The sequence below is a fragment of the Dendronephthya gigantea genome, unplaced genomic scaffold (assembly GCF_004324835.1).
Source record: "Dendronephthya gigantea isolate DGI-Jeju-01 unplaced genomic scaffold, DenGig_1.0 000003F, whole genome shotgun sequence".
Lineage (NCBI taxonomy): Eukaryota > Metazoa > Cnidaria > Anthozoa > Malacalcyonacea > Nephtheidae > Dendronephthya > Dendronephthya gigantea.
Window position 1 is genome coordinate 953,393 of NW_021163013.1, and position 19,001 is coordinate 972,393.

General features: G+C 35.2%; 1 protein-coding gene, 1 long non-coding RNA gene and 1 other non-coding gene across 3 annotated transcripts; 2 read left to right on the forward strand and 1 right to left on the reverse strand.

Moving 5' to 3' along the window:
• Positions 1-549: 549 nt before the first annotated feature.
• LOC114542223 lies at positions 550-1,680 on the reverse strand. Its single transcript, XR_003689537.1, has 3 exons — positions 1,542-1,680; positions 1,268-1,426; positions 550-630 (listed from the first exon to the last, which is right to left on the reverse strand). It is a non-coding gene; the product is annotated as an uncharacterized LOC114542223 (long non-coding RNA).
• Positions 1,681-10,856: 9,176 nt separating this feature from the next.
• Trnas-aga lies at positions 10,857-10,929 on the forward strand. Its single transcript has one exon. It is a non-coding gene; the product is annotated as a tRNA-Ser (tRNA).
• A 1,526-nt stretch (positions 10,930-12,455) lies between these two features.
• Positions 12,456-14,888, forward strand: LOC114539313. The gene is made up of 3 exons (XM_028559941.1): positions 12,456-12,477; positions 13,019-13,261; positions 14,581-14,888. The coding sequence occupies exons 1-3, from the start codon at positions 12,456-12,458 to the stop codon at positions 14,886-14,888; spliced, it is 573 nt and encodes a 190-aa protein (XP_028415742.1).
• Positions 14,889-19,001: the final 4,113 nt, after the last annotated feature.

Consider the following 19,001-nt stretch of genomic DNA (forward strand, 5'->3'; position numbering starts at 1 on the left):
GAAACACACCTAAAGGTGTGTTTAACACACCATAAGGTGTGCAAAAAGCATCTTCAAAGGTGTGTTAACACATAGCAAGGTGTGTTTTTGTGCACACCAAAAGGTGTGTAGAACACACTAAAAGGTGTGTCAAAAAACACACCAAAAGATGTGTTTTTGGCTTGTCCAAATTTTAACACGTTCCAAGGTGTGTTTTCAAAGAAGGTGTGTTTTCATACACACCATGGTGTGTTTCATTACACAGCTAAATTAAGCTGTGCTGGAGAACACACAAATTGTTTAAGTAAAAAGTTGCACACCTTTCCTAAAAGTAACATATAAACAGGGCTAGAAAACACACAAACACAATATTAATTTATAAATATATTTTAAGTTCCAATACTATTAAGAATTAACATGAAGTCACAGTAATGAATTATATAAATATCTTGAAGCATGCAGTTTAGTTTAAAATAATGTCTTACTCTATAAACAGTTTATTGACTTGATGTCGTCTCGACTTGACACTTGTGGTGTTTTTTGTCTTGTTGGTCACCCTTGTTCTTGTTTGTTGGAGTGTATGGTGCCTGCTCAACTGTTGCAATAACATCATCGCCTTAATTCATGATCTTCATAATGAACAAAGATCACCTGAAAATATAAAATAAATGCATAAGAGGATCTGGTATTTAGAATTTTCCAATTTAAGATGTGCACAAGCATCTGTTAATTAATAGAACATGCTAAATGATACCCAATTTATGAGTTAAGATTTATTTTTGGTAAAAGAATTTAGGATGTATTGTCAGGTATAGGCAGGTATAATTACATGAATTATAACCTTCTGTTGAAATTTGAAAAATTGGGGTCTGGGCACATTTCCTATAGTTTCTTTAAAATGGGAAAGTTTTATTTAAATATGTATATATAGTTATCTTTCAGGATAAGTAGTCAAGTCTGTAGTATTAAAAATCATAAACCATTCTGGAACACTCAAGTCAAATAAACTATCTAATATTTACAACATTTAGAAAGCAAATGCAGTATAGTGAGGACAAAAATTGGTCCTTTGGAATGTTACTAACCCCCAAAAGGAATACAAAATATTAAACATAAATTAAGACACAAAACAATTCATCAAGATTACACCTAGCGAATTATATGCTTTCTTTATACCAAGCATAAACTATGGCATAAACAGCCTTATGTATACACCGATATACGTGTAAATCTCCTTCTAAAAGCACCTAGAACAATTAAATTTTGAAAGATAAAACGTAACACTCACCAAGTCTCTCTTGTGCTGTCGAATCTGTTCGCGTCGCCATGCGCTTCGGTGGTCTCCTAATTATTAGAATGAAGCAGACTTTTCACTTTCAAGCTATTCGGGACCTTCGAAGTCTTGAATTTCTTTGCATCGTTTGTAACGGAACCATCAATTTATTCGCTACAAATAGATAGAGACAACCATATTGATTACAGTCATTACACTCGTTGGTCATATTGAAATTGATACAAATGTTTGACACAAACGATTCGAAAAGCACTGCAATACAACTTACCCTCTTATAATTTCTTCTTTATACAACATCATATGCTCTCGTGTGTTCATCTCCAAAAAAATCTTAAAATCGCCTTCACAATAAACATAATTTAAACTTGTAACAGACTCGAAGCACAGTTGTCACAGTAGAGAAGGAAATGTAAAACTAAACAGTGGTTTGTATTTCGTGCGCGTGGGTTTCACACCTCGCGACATTCTTATTGGTTAAAAGCGTATGACGTATCAGATCACTGACCTGTATATACAAGTCTGTATGCAGATATTCAAAAACAACCCACGTTAATCATTCTTATTACAAAAGTAAACCACAACGATCTGTAAATTCCCTTAAATCTATGTCTTATATAATGTTTAGAGTTTTTAATACTGATCAAAGCTGAAACGCAGGCCAAAGATAACAGGAATTTAAAGAAAAAAGTTAAATTTAAATGCAATGGAACAGCGTGAAATTTCCTGTGACTTGTGTAATTTCTCGTAAGGCTGACGCTTTTATCGACGCACTAAAATACTATAGGTAATAAATAAGGCCAATCAAGCATATTGTTAATAATTTAAAGGTGTGTTTTATAACACATCAAAAGAGGTGTTTCTTGGATAGGTCAAGGTGTGCTGTCAAACACACAAAGGTGTGTTTTCAGTGAAAAGGTGTGTTACTTTACACACCTTAATGAGTAAAAGAAAAGGTGTGCAAAAGGAGGTGTTTTCGCTAACACACAAAGGTGTGTTTTCGAACACACGAATGTGTGTTTGCGTACACACAAAGGTGTGTTTCCTTACACACCAAGGTGTGCTTTCTAAAAGCGCGTAGAAAGGTGTGCAGAAATTACACACCATGGCGTGCAATTGAGCACACCTTGGTGTGTAGTCAAACACACCTTGGTGTGTAATTCTACACACCTGTTTTTTGTGTGTATACCCATTCCGGTTTTTCCCTGATTCGATCAAAGTTAAGTTAAAAGATATAGCATACTCCGGTTTCCGCAGTTCGTTCCCTTTGGGAGTTAAAATGCATTCTAAGCACTGTATACGTAAATAAAAAAGAACAGTTTTATCAACATCGTTTTTCTAGCACACGCGCCACGTTGATTTATTTCAATTGGTTTAAACACTTTCGCATTAAGGCCAACACAGACAGGACGCGAATTGGCAACGCGGCGCGAATTTTCAACGTTTTATATTTTTTAAAAGCAAATAAATTTTAACTTATCAAAATTATCTTGTAGATTGCATTAAAATAATAAATTTTGATTGGTCTAACGTCCATAGATTCCAAATTTTGATCCCAGAATTTAATTTATATGCTTCTGAAAACTGAAAATTCGCGCCGCGTTGCCGCTTCGCGTCCGGTCTGTGTCGGACTTTAAGGGGAGATATTTTTCTTGAATGAATAACATCGGTCAATCCTATATTTCTATTGATAAATCATATTTCTAGAATATATATACGTAAAATATTTATTCCCATAGCGCATTTTAGAATTGCATGGCAACCAATTACTCGACTAATTAAGTGAACAAATTTAGCTATACACACGTTTCAGCTCTGCCTAAAAGTCAATCGATCTAGTTGTCAAAAATTCAGTTGTGAAACATTTAAACTGGCATGTTCTTTGTGGTCTCTTTGTCGATGATTTTCGCCTAATACAGTCCCACACAAACGCACGTAGAAAAAGCAGGTGATTAACGTAACCTATGAAACACTTTCTATTACTAACAAATCACTTTGGATTTCATAAGCCATGGAGTTACCGATATATTAAACGAAATTGCAAGAAATGTGACTACAGCAAGAATATTACTATTGAATATATGTATAAGTAAATGATGATTTGCATCATCAAAGTAATTATGTCTTGTTTTTCATATTGCTCGTGCATTTACTCGAGTTTGTAAAAGCTGAAAGTGTTAACAGCTTCATTATTTTCATTTGGGGTATTTAAAGGTATTATTTATTAATCAATTCGATTTCTCTCGTCTTAAGATTCACTTTATGAAAGTGAACACGCTGATTGAAGAAATCATAAAAAAAAATCCCCTCTCAGTTTGACACGATTTCCTCTGGCAAACGAGTTCGACGTATGTCCATTTCCATTTCCATGGCAAAAATTTATTGCCATGGAAATTAACTGCTGTAACACGATGCACGTTTTAGTATTCACCCATGTACACATAAAACAAGGACACAGAAACAATAAACTTTTTCTGCATTATAATATACAGTTGAATAGGTTCTAGCGTGTGTAAGATGTAGTAAAATTATAGACATCTCATGCATGTTAAGGCTAAAAATGATAATGCGCATGAAACGAATGATAACATCTTGGAAACAAGTTGTGAAATTAAAAGCCCCCTACTCCTCCAAAAATAGCTAGCAAAGGGTGCCGACACAATAGGTTCACGCGCAATTTGCTCAAACAAACTTTGAATCACGATCAAGACCCTGCTCTAAAGCGTTCGCTTCGGGACTATGACCAATATTTTCGGCATTCTGTATAGAGCTTTTGGTAACCGACAGACATTCCATAACCATTGCAACAATGTCATATTGATTCCCTCCAACCTCCAAGCTAACATCCTGAAAACACTACATGATGGCCCACTCGGGAGACATTTAGGTATCACTCGCACAGAGGAATTAACGCGTCCGAAGGAAATTTTACTGCCCTGGTATTCCCAAACGGTTTCCGAACATAACCAGAGGTGCAACGTTTGTAATCAAACGAACTCCCCAAATAGCAACAATTCGACGCCATTAGGCCACATTTCAGTCGGTTAACCTTTCACTTTCTGGGCAATGGACGCTGCAAGAGACCAGTCGAAGGATCAAAAACATTTTCAGTTCTCGTCGATCATTTCACCAAGTGGTGTGAAGCGTTTCAGACACCTGATGAAAAAGCCAGCACAGTTGCGCCACTGCTATAGTCCGTCGCATTTTCTCCAGGTTAGGTCGCTAAGCAGTCTTCCATTCAGACCAAGGCAGAAATTTTGAGAGTACGCTGCTGTATGAAGTATGTAATTTTATGGGGCGTATTACGAAAACGCGCACTACCAGCTATACCAGCCTACCATCCTCAGTGTGACGGACAGACAGAGCGCCAAAACCGCACAATTTAGGCTATGCTTTCCTCCTTCGTTCCTAATAGGCGAGATGATTGCGACTTGTGGCTGGGTTCAGTCACGTTCTCTTACATTACTAGTAGAGACGATGCACTAAGCATGTCTCTGTATGATATAGTTTTTGGCCAATTACCTATAAGCGGCCAGTTGAATTGGAATTAGGCCTAGCGGTGACGATACCATCAAGCCAGAGCGAATATTTAATGTCAGTTATAGGTCAGAATTTCACAATATTATACGTATAGCAGAGGAACATTTATAAAAAGCATCAGAAAAAAGGCAAGGCTCAATCAACCGACAACTACTTGGCGGCCTTTCAAAACAGGCGAAACAGTCAGGTTGAAAAGACAGAAAGGCTGGAAGTTCCGACATAGATGGGTTAGGCCTTATAGAATCCTAAAACGGGTTGGGGTATCGTATGGTCTCAAAGGGAGGCAAGGTGATGGTCGTTCTCCACGACCAGTTAAAGCGCCCTTTTATCCTGTGTGGTGGATAAATTTACAGCGTTTGTGCAATACTACACAATGCATTCGCTTGCCTATGTGGAAATCAAACCTTAAAATATTACGGTGGAAGCCCTCCCACTCTACAAGAGTATTAATTTGTGTAAAGAAAGAAATAATTATAATAAGTTGGAATTTGCATAGTTGTTAGGTTACCTACGCACGTATGAAGCAGATGTTAAACACATTATCCAAGAAATTTGAGTCGATTGGAGACAACGTCTCTCATTACCTGCATGTGTACGTGTTTGTGCTCAGCGAAGGCTTTTGTCAAAAAATGTTAAATTTTATCGGCTATATAACGTTAGTTCTTTTTAATACACAACAGTCTTTTGCATTGGAACACAGCAAACCATGTAAATGGAGGAAATTTAACAAAATCATTGAAGGTACGCCTTTGTTTGACAAAAACCTTGTCTTAACTTAAAGCAAAAGTACGCCAAGAAAACGATCACTTAGTTTAAGCGATATTAATGTCTAATTTTTACACTAATGAATGAATAGCATCGGTCAATCTTATTTCTATTGATAAATCATATTTCTGGAATATATATACGTAAAATATTTATTCCCATAGCGCATTTCAGAATTACATGGCAACCAATTGCTCGACTAATTAAGTGAACAAATTTAGCTATAAACATGTTTCAGCTGTGCCTAAAAATCAATCGATCTAGTTGTCAAAAATTTAGGTTTGAAACATTTCTTTTACGCCCGCATGTTCTTTGTGGTTTTTCATCGATTATTTTCGCGTAATGCAATCCCACACGAACGCAAATAGGAAAAAAGTTGATTAACGTAACCTATGAAACACTTTCTATTACTAATAAAGCACTTTGGATTTCATAAGCCATGCAGTTACCGATATATTAAACGAACGTGCAAGAAATGTGACTACACAAGAATATTAATTTTGTATATGTATAAATAAATGATGATTTGTATCATCAAAGTAATTATGTCTTATTTTCCTTATTGCTCATGCATTTACTCGAGTTTATAAAAGCTGAAAGAGTATAAACAGCTTCACTTTTTTCATTTAGGGCACTTAGCGATATTATTTATTAATCAATTCAATTTCTCTCGTCTCAAGTTTAACTTTATGAAAGTGAACATGCTAATTGAAGAAATCATAAAAACATCCCCTTTCAGCTCGACACGCTTTCCTCCGATAATCCCTCTAGCGTAGTGCATTGTATTATTCTAACCCCTGTAGTTTGGAATTATATTTTGTTTACTAACCACAAATTCGTTTCAATATAGTCGCATTCGTCCAAATATCTGAGGCATCTAGAAATACAACCCAGCGTTTCAAAGTAATTCTATATAATAAATTCTAAAATGCCGTTTCTTTTCGGCTGTACTAACAGCTCTGATGCGTGTTGAGGTCATCAGGTGCATTACAAGAAGAGTGAAATAAAAATAGTAGATATATCTGTAACTTAGCATCAAATGTGGTATATATAACAACTGTCTAAAATAGACAAAGCACTTCTCGACGTTTCGACCTGAGGGCCTTCGTCAGGAGAGTTAGTATGACTTCTCGTGTTCTTCACCTGACTATGGCCCTCAGGTCGAAATGTCAAGAAGTGCTTTGTCTTTTTTAAGCAGTTGACTTGTTATATCACTTTTGATGCTAAGTGGTTTGAAGACACTGCCACGCTGCTCTCAGGTTATATTGGATCATTGGATCAATTTTATATCTATATATACATAGTCACTGAGAATAAAATAAATTAATATATAAGTGCTATTGCTTAATTGTTTTCAGCTTTTATTCTTGCTAAGAAGTGATGAGCTTGTGTATAGAAATTGGTGTTCTAATTTGGCTGTTGCATGACCTTAATGGCGGCTTTTAATCTGGCTTCAAAGATCGCGGCGAAGTTATCGTCATTTTAGAGTTCACACATCTGGGACCCAGAAACATGGAAAGATTGTTTGTCCGTCGTCGTTAGTTTCGCTAATGTAAAGTAGGCTGGTTATGAAATTTGTTCTCAAATTGCATGGTTACGAGGCAAACGAGTGCGACGTGTCTCCATTTCCATGGCAAAAATTTATTGCCATGGAAGATAACTGCTGTGACACGATGCACGTTTTAGTATTCACCCATGTATAGATAAAACAAGGACACAGAAAAAGAAACAATAAACTTTTTCTGCATTATACTGTTCAATAGGTACAAAAGCGTGTGTAAGATGTAGTAAAATTATAGACATTTCATGCATACTAAGGCTAAAATGATAATGCGCATGAAAACGAATGATAAGACCTGGGAACGAGGTTGTGATAAGCTCCCCCCTAAATAGCTAGCAAAAAGTGCCGATACAATAGGTTCACGTGAACAAATTAACGTTTCACGCGGACATAAATCATGACGTTGCACGTGGGCAAGGGTCATTGATCATGTGAACAAAAAATTATGATTCACTTGGACAAAAATCATGAGGGTGCACGTGGACTAAATTTATGACGTGAACATGATTGACTTGTTCAAAATATATGTTTGATTAAGGTCTAGCGTTATAAAATTGTATAGAATGGTAGAATGATGTGAATTATACTGCAATAGAATATTTTAATTTACAGACACAAATATTGAAATAATACAACGCTTTAACCTTGAGTAAATTGCAATTAGCCGCAAGAATAACATCCCAGACAATTATTAAAATTTTCTTCTCGTTTTGAAAGATAGTTTTCAATACTTCAGCATTTGGAACACTTTTTTTATTGCCCTTCATATGTTTTCTTTCTTGATTTCCTCTTTGGCTTCGTTAACAGCGATCCACCAACGAATGGACCGCGAGTTTGTATTTGTTCCCGCAGGATTTTTGGATGATTCTCAATTTTTTTCTACAAATTATATAATCACATTCGCCAAAATTCCTTCTCTTGCTAGAGATTTTATTGGTACGGCAACTTTCGCTGTCAAAATTATAATGCGTAAGAAATGTAAATGAACTCATTTCGCATTATTGATCATCACATGGAGTAAGACCCAGTTTACATTATACCGGATTCGTGTGTATAGGTTTTTTGATGGCTATTTATACAAGTTGAGAGAGCTTTTCCGTTTTGGACTGTGGCAAAAAAACCATAAATTAATCTCTTATTCAGTTATAAGTTATAAGTTATATAAACTTGAATACGCTTGATAAATTTTTATTCTTTAAACATTTTTTACAGTGCAGATATTTAATCAAGCTTTACAGTTGATAATTTTATATCAAACAGGAGATCAAGCACTGCGTCCATCTAATCTTATATCAAATCATACCATTCATCTTTTGGGAGAGTGTCATATTCTCTGTATTAATCAAGACAATTGCTATGGTTACAACTACAGAGTGAGACCAAGCAACCTTTATACAGCCAACTGTCAGTTGAGCAACAGCACGGTGAAGATGAACAAAACAAAAATGAAGAATGGGCCATGGAATTTTTACGAAGACGTTTTGGTATGATTAGATTCATTCAACTGTATCGCGTTATAGAAAAAGAGCACAAAGGGCAGCTAGACTTTTAGATTAAAGTTGAAGACTTGCACTGAGCAGAAGCACACTTTTCAAGTATGATACTGCATTCAACAAATCTGACGCGAATTCGATGAAATCTGTATATTATATTGAGTAATTCAATTATTTCTTTCCAAGAAAACTTCCATTTCATTGTAAATTAGAGTTTCAATTTTGCCTCCATCATCCAATAATAGATAGAAAGGCTAGGAAAAATGCCACATAATATTCATCTTTGTCGTGGCGCCTTTGCCGCTTAATGATACATCATTATGATGTGTAATGATAACAACATTCTGCTAACAACATTCAGATATCTCCATGTACGTATTTCGAAGTTATAGTATAGTAAATCCAGGGGACATGACTTTTCCTTACAACTGGCTCCACTTCCCTATAGTTTCTGCTGCCTATAACTCATTCGACACTGGTCTGTCTCTTCAAAATAACTGATTTGACATTGCTCTACAACATAATTTGAAAAATATTTACCACGATATTTTTCTTTCTCATATAGGTAACTGAAGGTAAGCGAAAAATAAATACGCATTAAAAATTTGACTTTGCATTTAGGTAATCTCATTAGAATTAACAAGAGATTTACCAGTACTTTTTTTGTGCCGGTATTCCTACCGAAAGACCTAAATTTTTCTTGTTTTATATTTTCAACGGTAGATTATACCATGCCATGGCCATGCTCGGTTTGGCAATATTGAAAGATATAATAGGATCCTAATTAAAGAAAAGTATCATCCAATTCTTCAAGGACATGGAATTTCATCTGGTACAAAGATGATCGCACGTCTAACTACATGATAATCACCCTAAGCACATGCACATCTTCTATGTGCCAGAAATCGTTTAGAAGCAAACTCATTCTGGTGATCTCGTTGTCATGGCTTTCCACCTCATATTCCAGATCTAAAACCTATGGAGCACTTGTAGAACCGTTTTAACCGGAAGAGGGCGAGGCACAGACCCGCCAGCCAGGCTGACTTGAGGCAAGTGGTCAACGAATGCTGGCAAGGTATTGAACGTGGGACATTAAAAAACCTATGGAATCTATGCGAGCAAGAATAAAGGTCATTTCAAGAGCAAAAGAGAGGGAACTAAGCAATGACATGTAAATGCATGTTTGCACATTAAAATACGTAAAAATGAATATCATAACATCTCATAGTTGTTGTACAGCATGTATTTTTCTGTTTACTTGTTTACTTTTTTCTAGTTCACTTATCGGTAAGGTTTTCTGTAGAATATTAATATATGCTGCTGAAACAAAGAAATACAGTCACTGGACTCAAACTTTTGCCTCCTACTGTATATATATATATATACAGTAGGGGGCAAAAGTTTGAGTCCAGTCGTTGTAGAAGAAAAGTATCATCCAATTCTTCAAGGACATGGAATTTCATCTGGTACAAAGATGATCGCGCGTCTGATTACATGATAATCACCCTAAGCACATGGACACCTTCTATGTGCCAGAAATCTGTTAGAAGCAAACTCGTTCTGGTGATCTCGTTCTCATGGCTTTCTACCTCAAGTTCAAGATCTGAAACTTATGGTGCACTTGTAGGACCGTTTTAACCGGAGAGGGGCGACGCACACACCCACTAGCAAGGATGACTTGACGCAAGTGGTCAACGAATGCTGGCTGAGAGGTATTGAACGTGCAACATTAAAAAACCTATGGAATTTATGCTGGAAACAATAAAAGCCGTTTCAAGAGGAAAAAAGAGGGATACTACTGATATAAGAATTGACATGTAATGCATGTTTGCAAATTAACATAGCTTCGTTAAATGGATATCATAACATGCCATAGTTGTTGTACACGAAGTAGTTTTCAGTTTACGTATTTACTTTTTTCTAGTTCACTTATCGGTAAGGTTTTCTGTAGAATATTAATATAGGCTGCTAAAACAATGAAATACAGTTACTGGACTCAAACTTTTGCATATATAAATAAATATATATATATATATATATATATATATATATATATATATATATTTGTGCTTTTTTTTTTTTGCTCTTAATTGAGCCATGTTTCACTTGTGGATATATATATATTTAAGGTGTGTTTGTTCTTCTACACAAGTATGACCAACCGGGCAAGCAGAAAATTCTACTTGACCGCGGTGGGAATCGAACAAATCACAGTCGTTCCCAACTTGGCCTTGTAGCTCAGACGGTAGAGCATCGTTCTAGAAATGCGAAGGTCGCGGGTTCGATTCCCACCGCGGTCAAGTAGAATTTTCTGCTTGCCCGGTTGGTCATACTTGTGTAGAAGAACAAACACACCTTATATATATATAATTATATATATATAATATATATATATATTATATATATATATATATATTCCATTCCAAAATAATCGTTTTCGAAGGGAATCGTTTTCTACTTCAGGGGCTTCGATCGCTAGTATGATTTTCACAGAAAGCTCGTTATAACACATAAAGCGAATTATCTAGTCTAGTCGTTCACGTAAAAGATCTAGATGATAAATTAGAAAATACATTCTGGCTTAGAACTGTGAAGCCGAATGACTCTTTTTTCAAAAATACTGAAACGTCCACAGTTCCTAGCACGCTTTGCGATAGCCTGATAGATGTATCAAGAATAATTATATGATTATAAGCTAGGAATGTGTATTTTAGATATTGACGAATGCAAAAATAGAAAACACAACTGCAGCGAAAACGAAGTTTGCAGAAACACACCAGGTTCATACAATTGTCAGCGCCGAAACATACACTCAGGTGAATAATTTTAGCATTCGTTGTTATTGGTATAGTTGCAATAGAATTATTGAAAAATTTATCGTATATAATGGTACTAAAACAGTTTCATCTCGGATATATTCAGCGATATTCACCTTGCCTTTAGCAAATTATTAATTGCTAAATATCAGTAGAAAAGCAAGGTTAACCAAACCTGTGGGTAATATGCGCATTTAGCAAAGTAATTCCGTCATTTCTGTGCAGCATCATCCATGGAATCGCCGGCCGAGTGCAAATCGCGTAAGTTTCACAGACCAACACTATAAAGGAGCAAATCAACTAAAAAAGTTCAGTAAATTGTTAAATATTAATTCTAGGCGTCAGTCACTTAGGTATTCTATGGTGTAGTGATAACTAATTTGCACTAGTGGAATAAACATTTGAATTGGATCAAAATTAATAGCTGCATAAAGTTTCATGTTATAATTTTTGTCATCATAAAAATTTAAACCTCTGGAAACCCAATTTTGTGCTGCAATCTGAAGCATGGAAGGACAGTGTTCGGGTTAATGCAACGGTCGTGGTTGCAATTTCAATATCAGTGAGAAATTTATGACTCTCGAAAATGAATTCCAGAGTCTTATTGTAGCCTTATTTGTCATGAAATTTGTTGCTACATCTCATTGTGGCCTTATTTGTCATGAAATTTGTTGCTTCAAACAATAAACAATTTATCTGTTTTATTTGGAGGAATTAAATACTATTATAATTATACATTAGAAGTAGTAAGAGCAATTTTATTGGCTAATAGTTGACATATAAATCGCGCAATCACGCAAAATTCAGTTATTTGCTAGCAGATAACTGAATTACCTGCAAGTGAGCCTGTGGTGGTTAACAAGCGGTATTCATTTGAATGTATTTATGTATTAATAATTGATGTATTTTTAGATATTGCTATTAAATAAGGTTTTTGATTCGTTAATATTATGTTTACTATTTTGGAAATGTATAATAAAACAATAATTATTGAATTCAGTTTTTGTGATATGGAGAGTTGTCAAGGTCGAGGTAAATCGACCTTGATAACTCTGCATATCACAAAAAACTCATCCAATAATTGTGTATTATTATATACCACTTGTCAAATGATTGATTTCTGGCCATAAGCATTTTGGTAAAGGGATTGTTTTTGGTTTAAACTTCAACTGCTCTATTTTACTTTTCTTAAACACGCCATGCATGCTCGTATTACAATGGGATCGTTGATTGATAAAGATTTTACACAGTGTATGTAATATTCCCATTTGTTCCCGATATTCCTCGTTATTTCCCGATATTAACCCATTCTCCGGAATTCCACGCCCCCCGCTTTTAAAGATAGCCAACGATGAATGCTTCGTGTAAGTTTAAAATGAATTGTCGATTTTATACGGCGATGTCTTTCCGCCTGCCAAGTTTTCTTATTGTTGCAGTATTAAACACACTAGACTCATCTCTCAATACTTGTCGGTGTTAATTTACAATTATCCCTAACTATTATTATTTTCTCCTTTTTGTCCGGGTCAATTTCAAGTCATCTTGTATTCTTACTTCAACATTTGTGTTTAAGAAATCTTGAAAAATGAACCTGGTGACTTTCCACTAAAATTGAATAAATGGTTGCCACAATCTGACAAGGACTGGAATGTTTGTTGGCGTGCCTCAAGAGATGGATGGGGAGGTTCAACATTTCATTCTCAATGCGATGGGAAAGCACCGACATTGACGATTGTTAAAGTTGTCAAAGATAACAAGACTTTTATATTTGGTGGATATGCCACAGTTTCGTGGACTGATCCTGGTACGGAGAACGGTAAGACCTGATAATCATTAATTAATTTTTATCGAGTAATTATATAACATACCCAGAGGTGGATCCAGCACTAATTTGCATCACAAAACAAAGTGGTTATTTTTAACAATTTTCTTGTGTCTTGTAAATTAGTTCACTATAGTGCTGGATCCACCCCTGAACATACCCATTCGTTAGCAGCTTTAAAAAGAATGTTGTAAACCGGAAGTACAATACTAAACGAATAGGTGCGTGGCATTTACTACTTCTCTCAAAAAATATTTTAATGTAGGTTTTAATGATGATATTCTTTTAATAGAATGATTGTGTGGCATAATAGTTTTAGTGGGCAACACGTTTTTTAAATTGGATAAAAATTAATAACTGCATCAAATTTCATATGTTATCATTTTTGTCATCATAGAAATTTAAACCTATGGAAACCCAATTTTGTGCTGCAATCTGTGAACTGATGCATGGAAGCACAGTGTTCGGGTTAACGCCATCGTCGTCGTTGCAATTTCAATATCAGCGAGAACTTTATGACTTTAAATTCTCCAAAATGAATTTCAGATTCTTATTGTAGCCTTATTTGTCATGAAATTTGTTGCCAGAAACAATATACAATTTATCTGTTTTATTTGGAGGAATTTCACATGTCATAGTTTTGTGTTCGTATCGTCTCATTGGTCAAGAGCGACCGTAGCGTCTCATTGGTCAAGACGAATTTTGATAACGGCAGTGTGACCCGCCGTAGAGGAAAATTACCTGGAAATAAAAACTTTAGTTACGTGCGGTGCACCTGGCCGTGCGACCTTTAGACTGTTTATCCATTTGAAATGATGTCTTTCGGTACGATGCGGTTGAAGGGGAAAACAGGCTTAAGTGTTAATTCAAACACGGATTAAACCACTATACTATAGCACGTACCACCTTAGTTCAAACATTTTAAGTTTATAGCTAGGTTTTAAATTGTTTCTCTTTCGCAATCCAATCATGAAGTGAAAACCTTTTTTTTTGTTTTTGATAAATGTTTCCTGATGACTTTCATTGGATCTGTGATTATCACTTTTCTTTCGAATCCCCTATAAACCTTTATAATTATATACACCCACATTAAAATAATTGTATATTTGTATGTTACATATTTTGCGCATAATTAATTTTACACCCTTAACATGCAAGGATTTGTTTACTTCGTATTATGAAAATATACTTAGAGTGTGTCTTGTTAATTATGCAAAAATTTAAACAGTTTATTCATCTAAATATTTTAATGTCCATCATTGCAGAAATCTGAGATAATAATATTTAATAAGAATTTACTGCGTATTTTACAGACTACCATAAATCTGATCCAAGTTCCTTTTTGTTTTCTCTTCGAAATAATGACGACCTCCCTCCATTCAAGTCTTTATATGTGAATGCTGGGTATGGAATTTACCGATATAATGGATTCGGGCCAACATTTGGTGGCGGCCATGATCTCTATATTTCAAACAACGCAGGAAGCACCGCTTCTTCCTACTCCAAGCTTGGCCACACTTACCAAACTCCACCTGGTTACACATTCAACCAACCGAACACGAGATCCCTCCTTGCAGGAAGCTATTATTTTACTCCATCTGAGGTTGAAGTCCTGTATTGAATCTGGTTAACGCTTCATGTTTAATCACGATGTAAGTATGAAATAAATACAACTACCTTTACCTGAATCGTTCGAACTTGAAAAATGAGCATTTACTCTAAATGTTTCTCAAAATGTAGATCACAGATTCGTATAACTGCCCATTTTTCTCAATAACAATATTCAAAGCTTTGAAAATCAAGTTAATATATTATGTAAAATCTTTTCGTCTGAAATCGAACATTTATTATCATTATATCTTTATAATATTATATTTTTGTTTTGGTGATAATGATGTACCGGAAAATTTTTAACGACTGCGATTTGTTGGTTTGTGCAGCTAATGCCAAGCAATAGTGCAAAAATGTATCAGTAACAGAACTCAGCGGAGTGTATTTTTTTCTGTAACGAGAGTGGAAAATTTCGTACCAAATTTATCGAGAGCATAAAAAAGATAAACATAGAATGTGTGCTGATCAAAAATACTCGTGCCGATGAATATCAAATCTGGCAAAAAAAATTATTCAAAGATCGAACTTTTGGGCAGGCAAATAAAATATTTAGTATAATGTTACATAAACACAACAGCCTATAGCTTAAAACTATCAGGAAATAATATTCCTGTATGTTTGCGTGGTTACAACTGACATCAATAAGTGAATTAACTGATGTAGCTAGTAGGTACTCGACGCAAGTGACGTAATGACTTACGTGGTGCAACTACAAGCTAATTTACTTAACATCACGAAACTTTAATAGATTAAGTGTTTTCTGTTACCTCAAGTTACAATGGAATACGTAAGAAAAGAATATAAAATTGTAAAGAAAACTTAAGCAATGTTTGAGTATAAAAAAATTACGACGTTTTAAATTGCATTTCATGCAATGTCTGGTATGTTAAAAATCTCAAAAACAAGGTCTTTTCACCTCATGGGTCTAGCTCGTTGGGACCGGGCTTAAAAGCTCTTCAGGGCTGCACTTAAAAAAATGTCCTTGAATGTCTCGCAATCAATGCCTATTATTTCTACGACAAAGAGCCCATCAGGTTAAAGCCATGTGTGAACATATTTTGAGAGTTATGAGTCCCTGGGAATTCTAGTGAAAAACAACAAACATGGCTGGTTATAAGTTTGGTTGAAAAGAGATTGACTACATCATGATAAATATATGGAAGGAATACTCTGTTCGTCACTTTTTTAACGAAAACAAACTCTTGAGTATAATTTTTTGTGCCCCTATACTGGTGTACAATAGGTATGCCTATATCTGCTGTCATCTCCAGCATCGCTGTCATTTCGTGTCAAAGCGCGGACTTATCTTCCCTAAATGCAAAAACTCTCGGTACGACGCTACCAGTATAATTGATATTTTGCTACCTGAATAGCAGGACAAAAGTAATTTTATATATAAGCGTATCAATTATAAAGCTAGAACATTTGGGGCTTTTTACTTTAAGCAAAGTTCCGAGCTAATAATCAATAACTGGTATAAAATGCATTCTTCCTGTTATTTTTCTTTTTATTAGGTGCCAAAATGTTTGTAGCAAGAGAACCACGGGCCAAGTTTATAACCACAAAATATCATTGGGGTTCATAATTATTATTTCACATTAGAGAAAGGCTATTGAGGGTAGAATAAAGCAAAGCGCAAATTTAAATCCAGTGTCCAGGTCACATGCATGCAATAATTTGGCTTCGCTTAAAACGAAAATGTCAAATCCTATATTATCGGTATATTTTTTATTTACTAGTGTCTTGTGCATCATTTTTGCATTCTGAAACGCAAAATGTTTAAATGTTTTTTCTAAATTTCCGTGGCCAGTTGCTGAAAAAATAATAACTCTGGCGATTACTTTCACTATAATTTATATTGCATTATTAACCATATATCACAACACATTGGATTATTGTTTCTCTGATTCAAATAAGACAACATTTTCACTCGGACGGCTAAGTTTTAGCGTTTGATTTTTTCCTGCAATGTTGCGTCCGTTCCTTGCTGATGTTGTATGTGCTGGGCAATACTCTCTCTATAGTGTCTTTCAAAATCTTTTATAAGAAGCATAGGAGTAGATCTTGTTTTTATCGTGTAATATTTCTGTGATGATTAAAATATTGTAGCTTAGACTATATATATCACGTGTTACCGGCCTCTGCACTGCTTCTAATTTCAAAGTGAATCAAAATTTTGCGTATGTAGCTTTGATTATAATTATTACAGAGCTGAGGCGGCGACTTTTTCTTGTTTTAAATTTGTGCGAGTTTCACTTCAAGTGAAAAAATGTTTTAAATTATAGTTAGTTAATAGAATAGAATATTGATTAGTTGTTTGAGATAAGGAACGTTTTGGAATGTATATGAAACACGTGAATACGTTTTTACATGATATTTAACACCAAGTTTTGAATGTATATGAAACACCTGAATACGTTTTTACATGATATTTAACACCAAGTTTTGAATAAAATTAATTATGATGTGTTGAAATATTGTGTTTATGATAGCTGTAACAACTTCACAACAATGAAATAAACAGGCTTAAGAGTATGCGGTCTGAAAAAATCTGGTCAGGCATAAGATAAAAAGGATTTTGAACATATTTTCCTATCCCCGGCAATAGATATACTTGCAGAAACCTTTCACCATTGCCTCTCAGAGAGCTAATATCTGTCTAGTAGAGAGCCAATCAGATTGCACATTAGCTCATTCCAGCGCTTGTGTATAAATGAATCATATATTCATGGTCGTACAACCATAGAGACAAAAGCAAACAAAAAAAAATCAGTCAGGCAGTCATGAATATGCACCCCACAATCACTATTAAGCTCTCGCGGCGGCCTTGTTCCAATCTATCCAATTATGTATGAATAAACCAATTTTATTGATGTATCGAAATAATATTCATTTTCAGAGGGCGACTATAATTTCGCCCTGTTTAAATCAACAGCACAGTCTGATACACGTCCTGGTTCGTTTTTCTTATCACACTACGCGATGGATGGCTTCATACCTGATTCCTGTGAAGATATACCTCCGCGGTTGTGGGGTCTGCTCGTCTAGATACAACTAACGACCAACTTGTGCTAGAGTTAAAGTTCAAGAATAGCAAAACTCAAGAGGTCGCATTCATAAGAATTTGCATGGTCGAGGCGAGACGTGAGACATAGTCCATCCAGGATGGCGCCAAAGTCTAAAATCGAATGACATGAAAAACCACGCGGGACACCATGCGAGTCAGAATTGGAATGTGTTCTCCTTCGTTGAGCGCAATAATTTATTTCATTAGATATTTGCTCAAACTCGCATATTTTTGTTTACATGATTTAGTGGTATTCCAATTCTTGCCATAATCTGCATTTATAAACAGTTGTAGTATCTATTATGATTCGGCCTTTCGTCGTGTGAATATATTATAGACACACTATAGTTGGACGATTGATTTTAAATTCAGTAATGCGATAAATCACAATAAGCATGCATGGTGTAATGGTTACTGTTGTTATGATGTCTAAACTCTAAGCATCGGTACACAAATTCCTAACCCAAACTCCGAGTCATAATAACTATGAATACCAAGAAGATAAGAACTTACCTTCACTGCATGACTTCGCTATCTGACAATGAAGCATTTTATTGAGCTGGTACAAAACTTGACAACCACGGGGTAAGCGAATGACCACAAGATTTTTGACTTAACGGTTCACGTTTTTTTAGTTATTTCTTCAACTCACAGCAAATAATAGTTGGTGTTTATCATCAGTCCGATGATTTAATGACACTTTTCCGTCGGGTTTAAAGAATCAACAAAAGTATTTACAAAAATACATTTAAACAAACTTTAGTGCATGTATAGTCGTTGGATCAGCTCAAAACAGATCTATACGGGGGGGCGATCCAGTAACTATCTACAGTGTTCAGTATGATTCGTTCTTTTAGAAATCAATTTCTGTAGTTCATTGTTTTTATTGTTATCATCAACCAATAGCAAAGCTTGTTCATATGGGTACGTACCGTACCGTCCAGGGCGATCAAATTGAACAACTGTTAATTTATGCAAAGCCAGTATGTTGGATAATTATTAGCCCGATTTATACTAGAGACGGATTTTTCGTCTGGACGAACTTGGGCAAGCAAA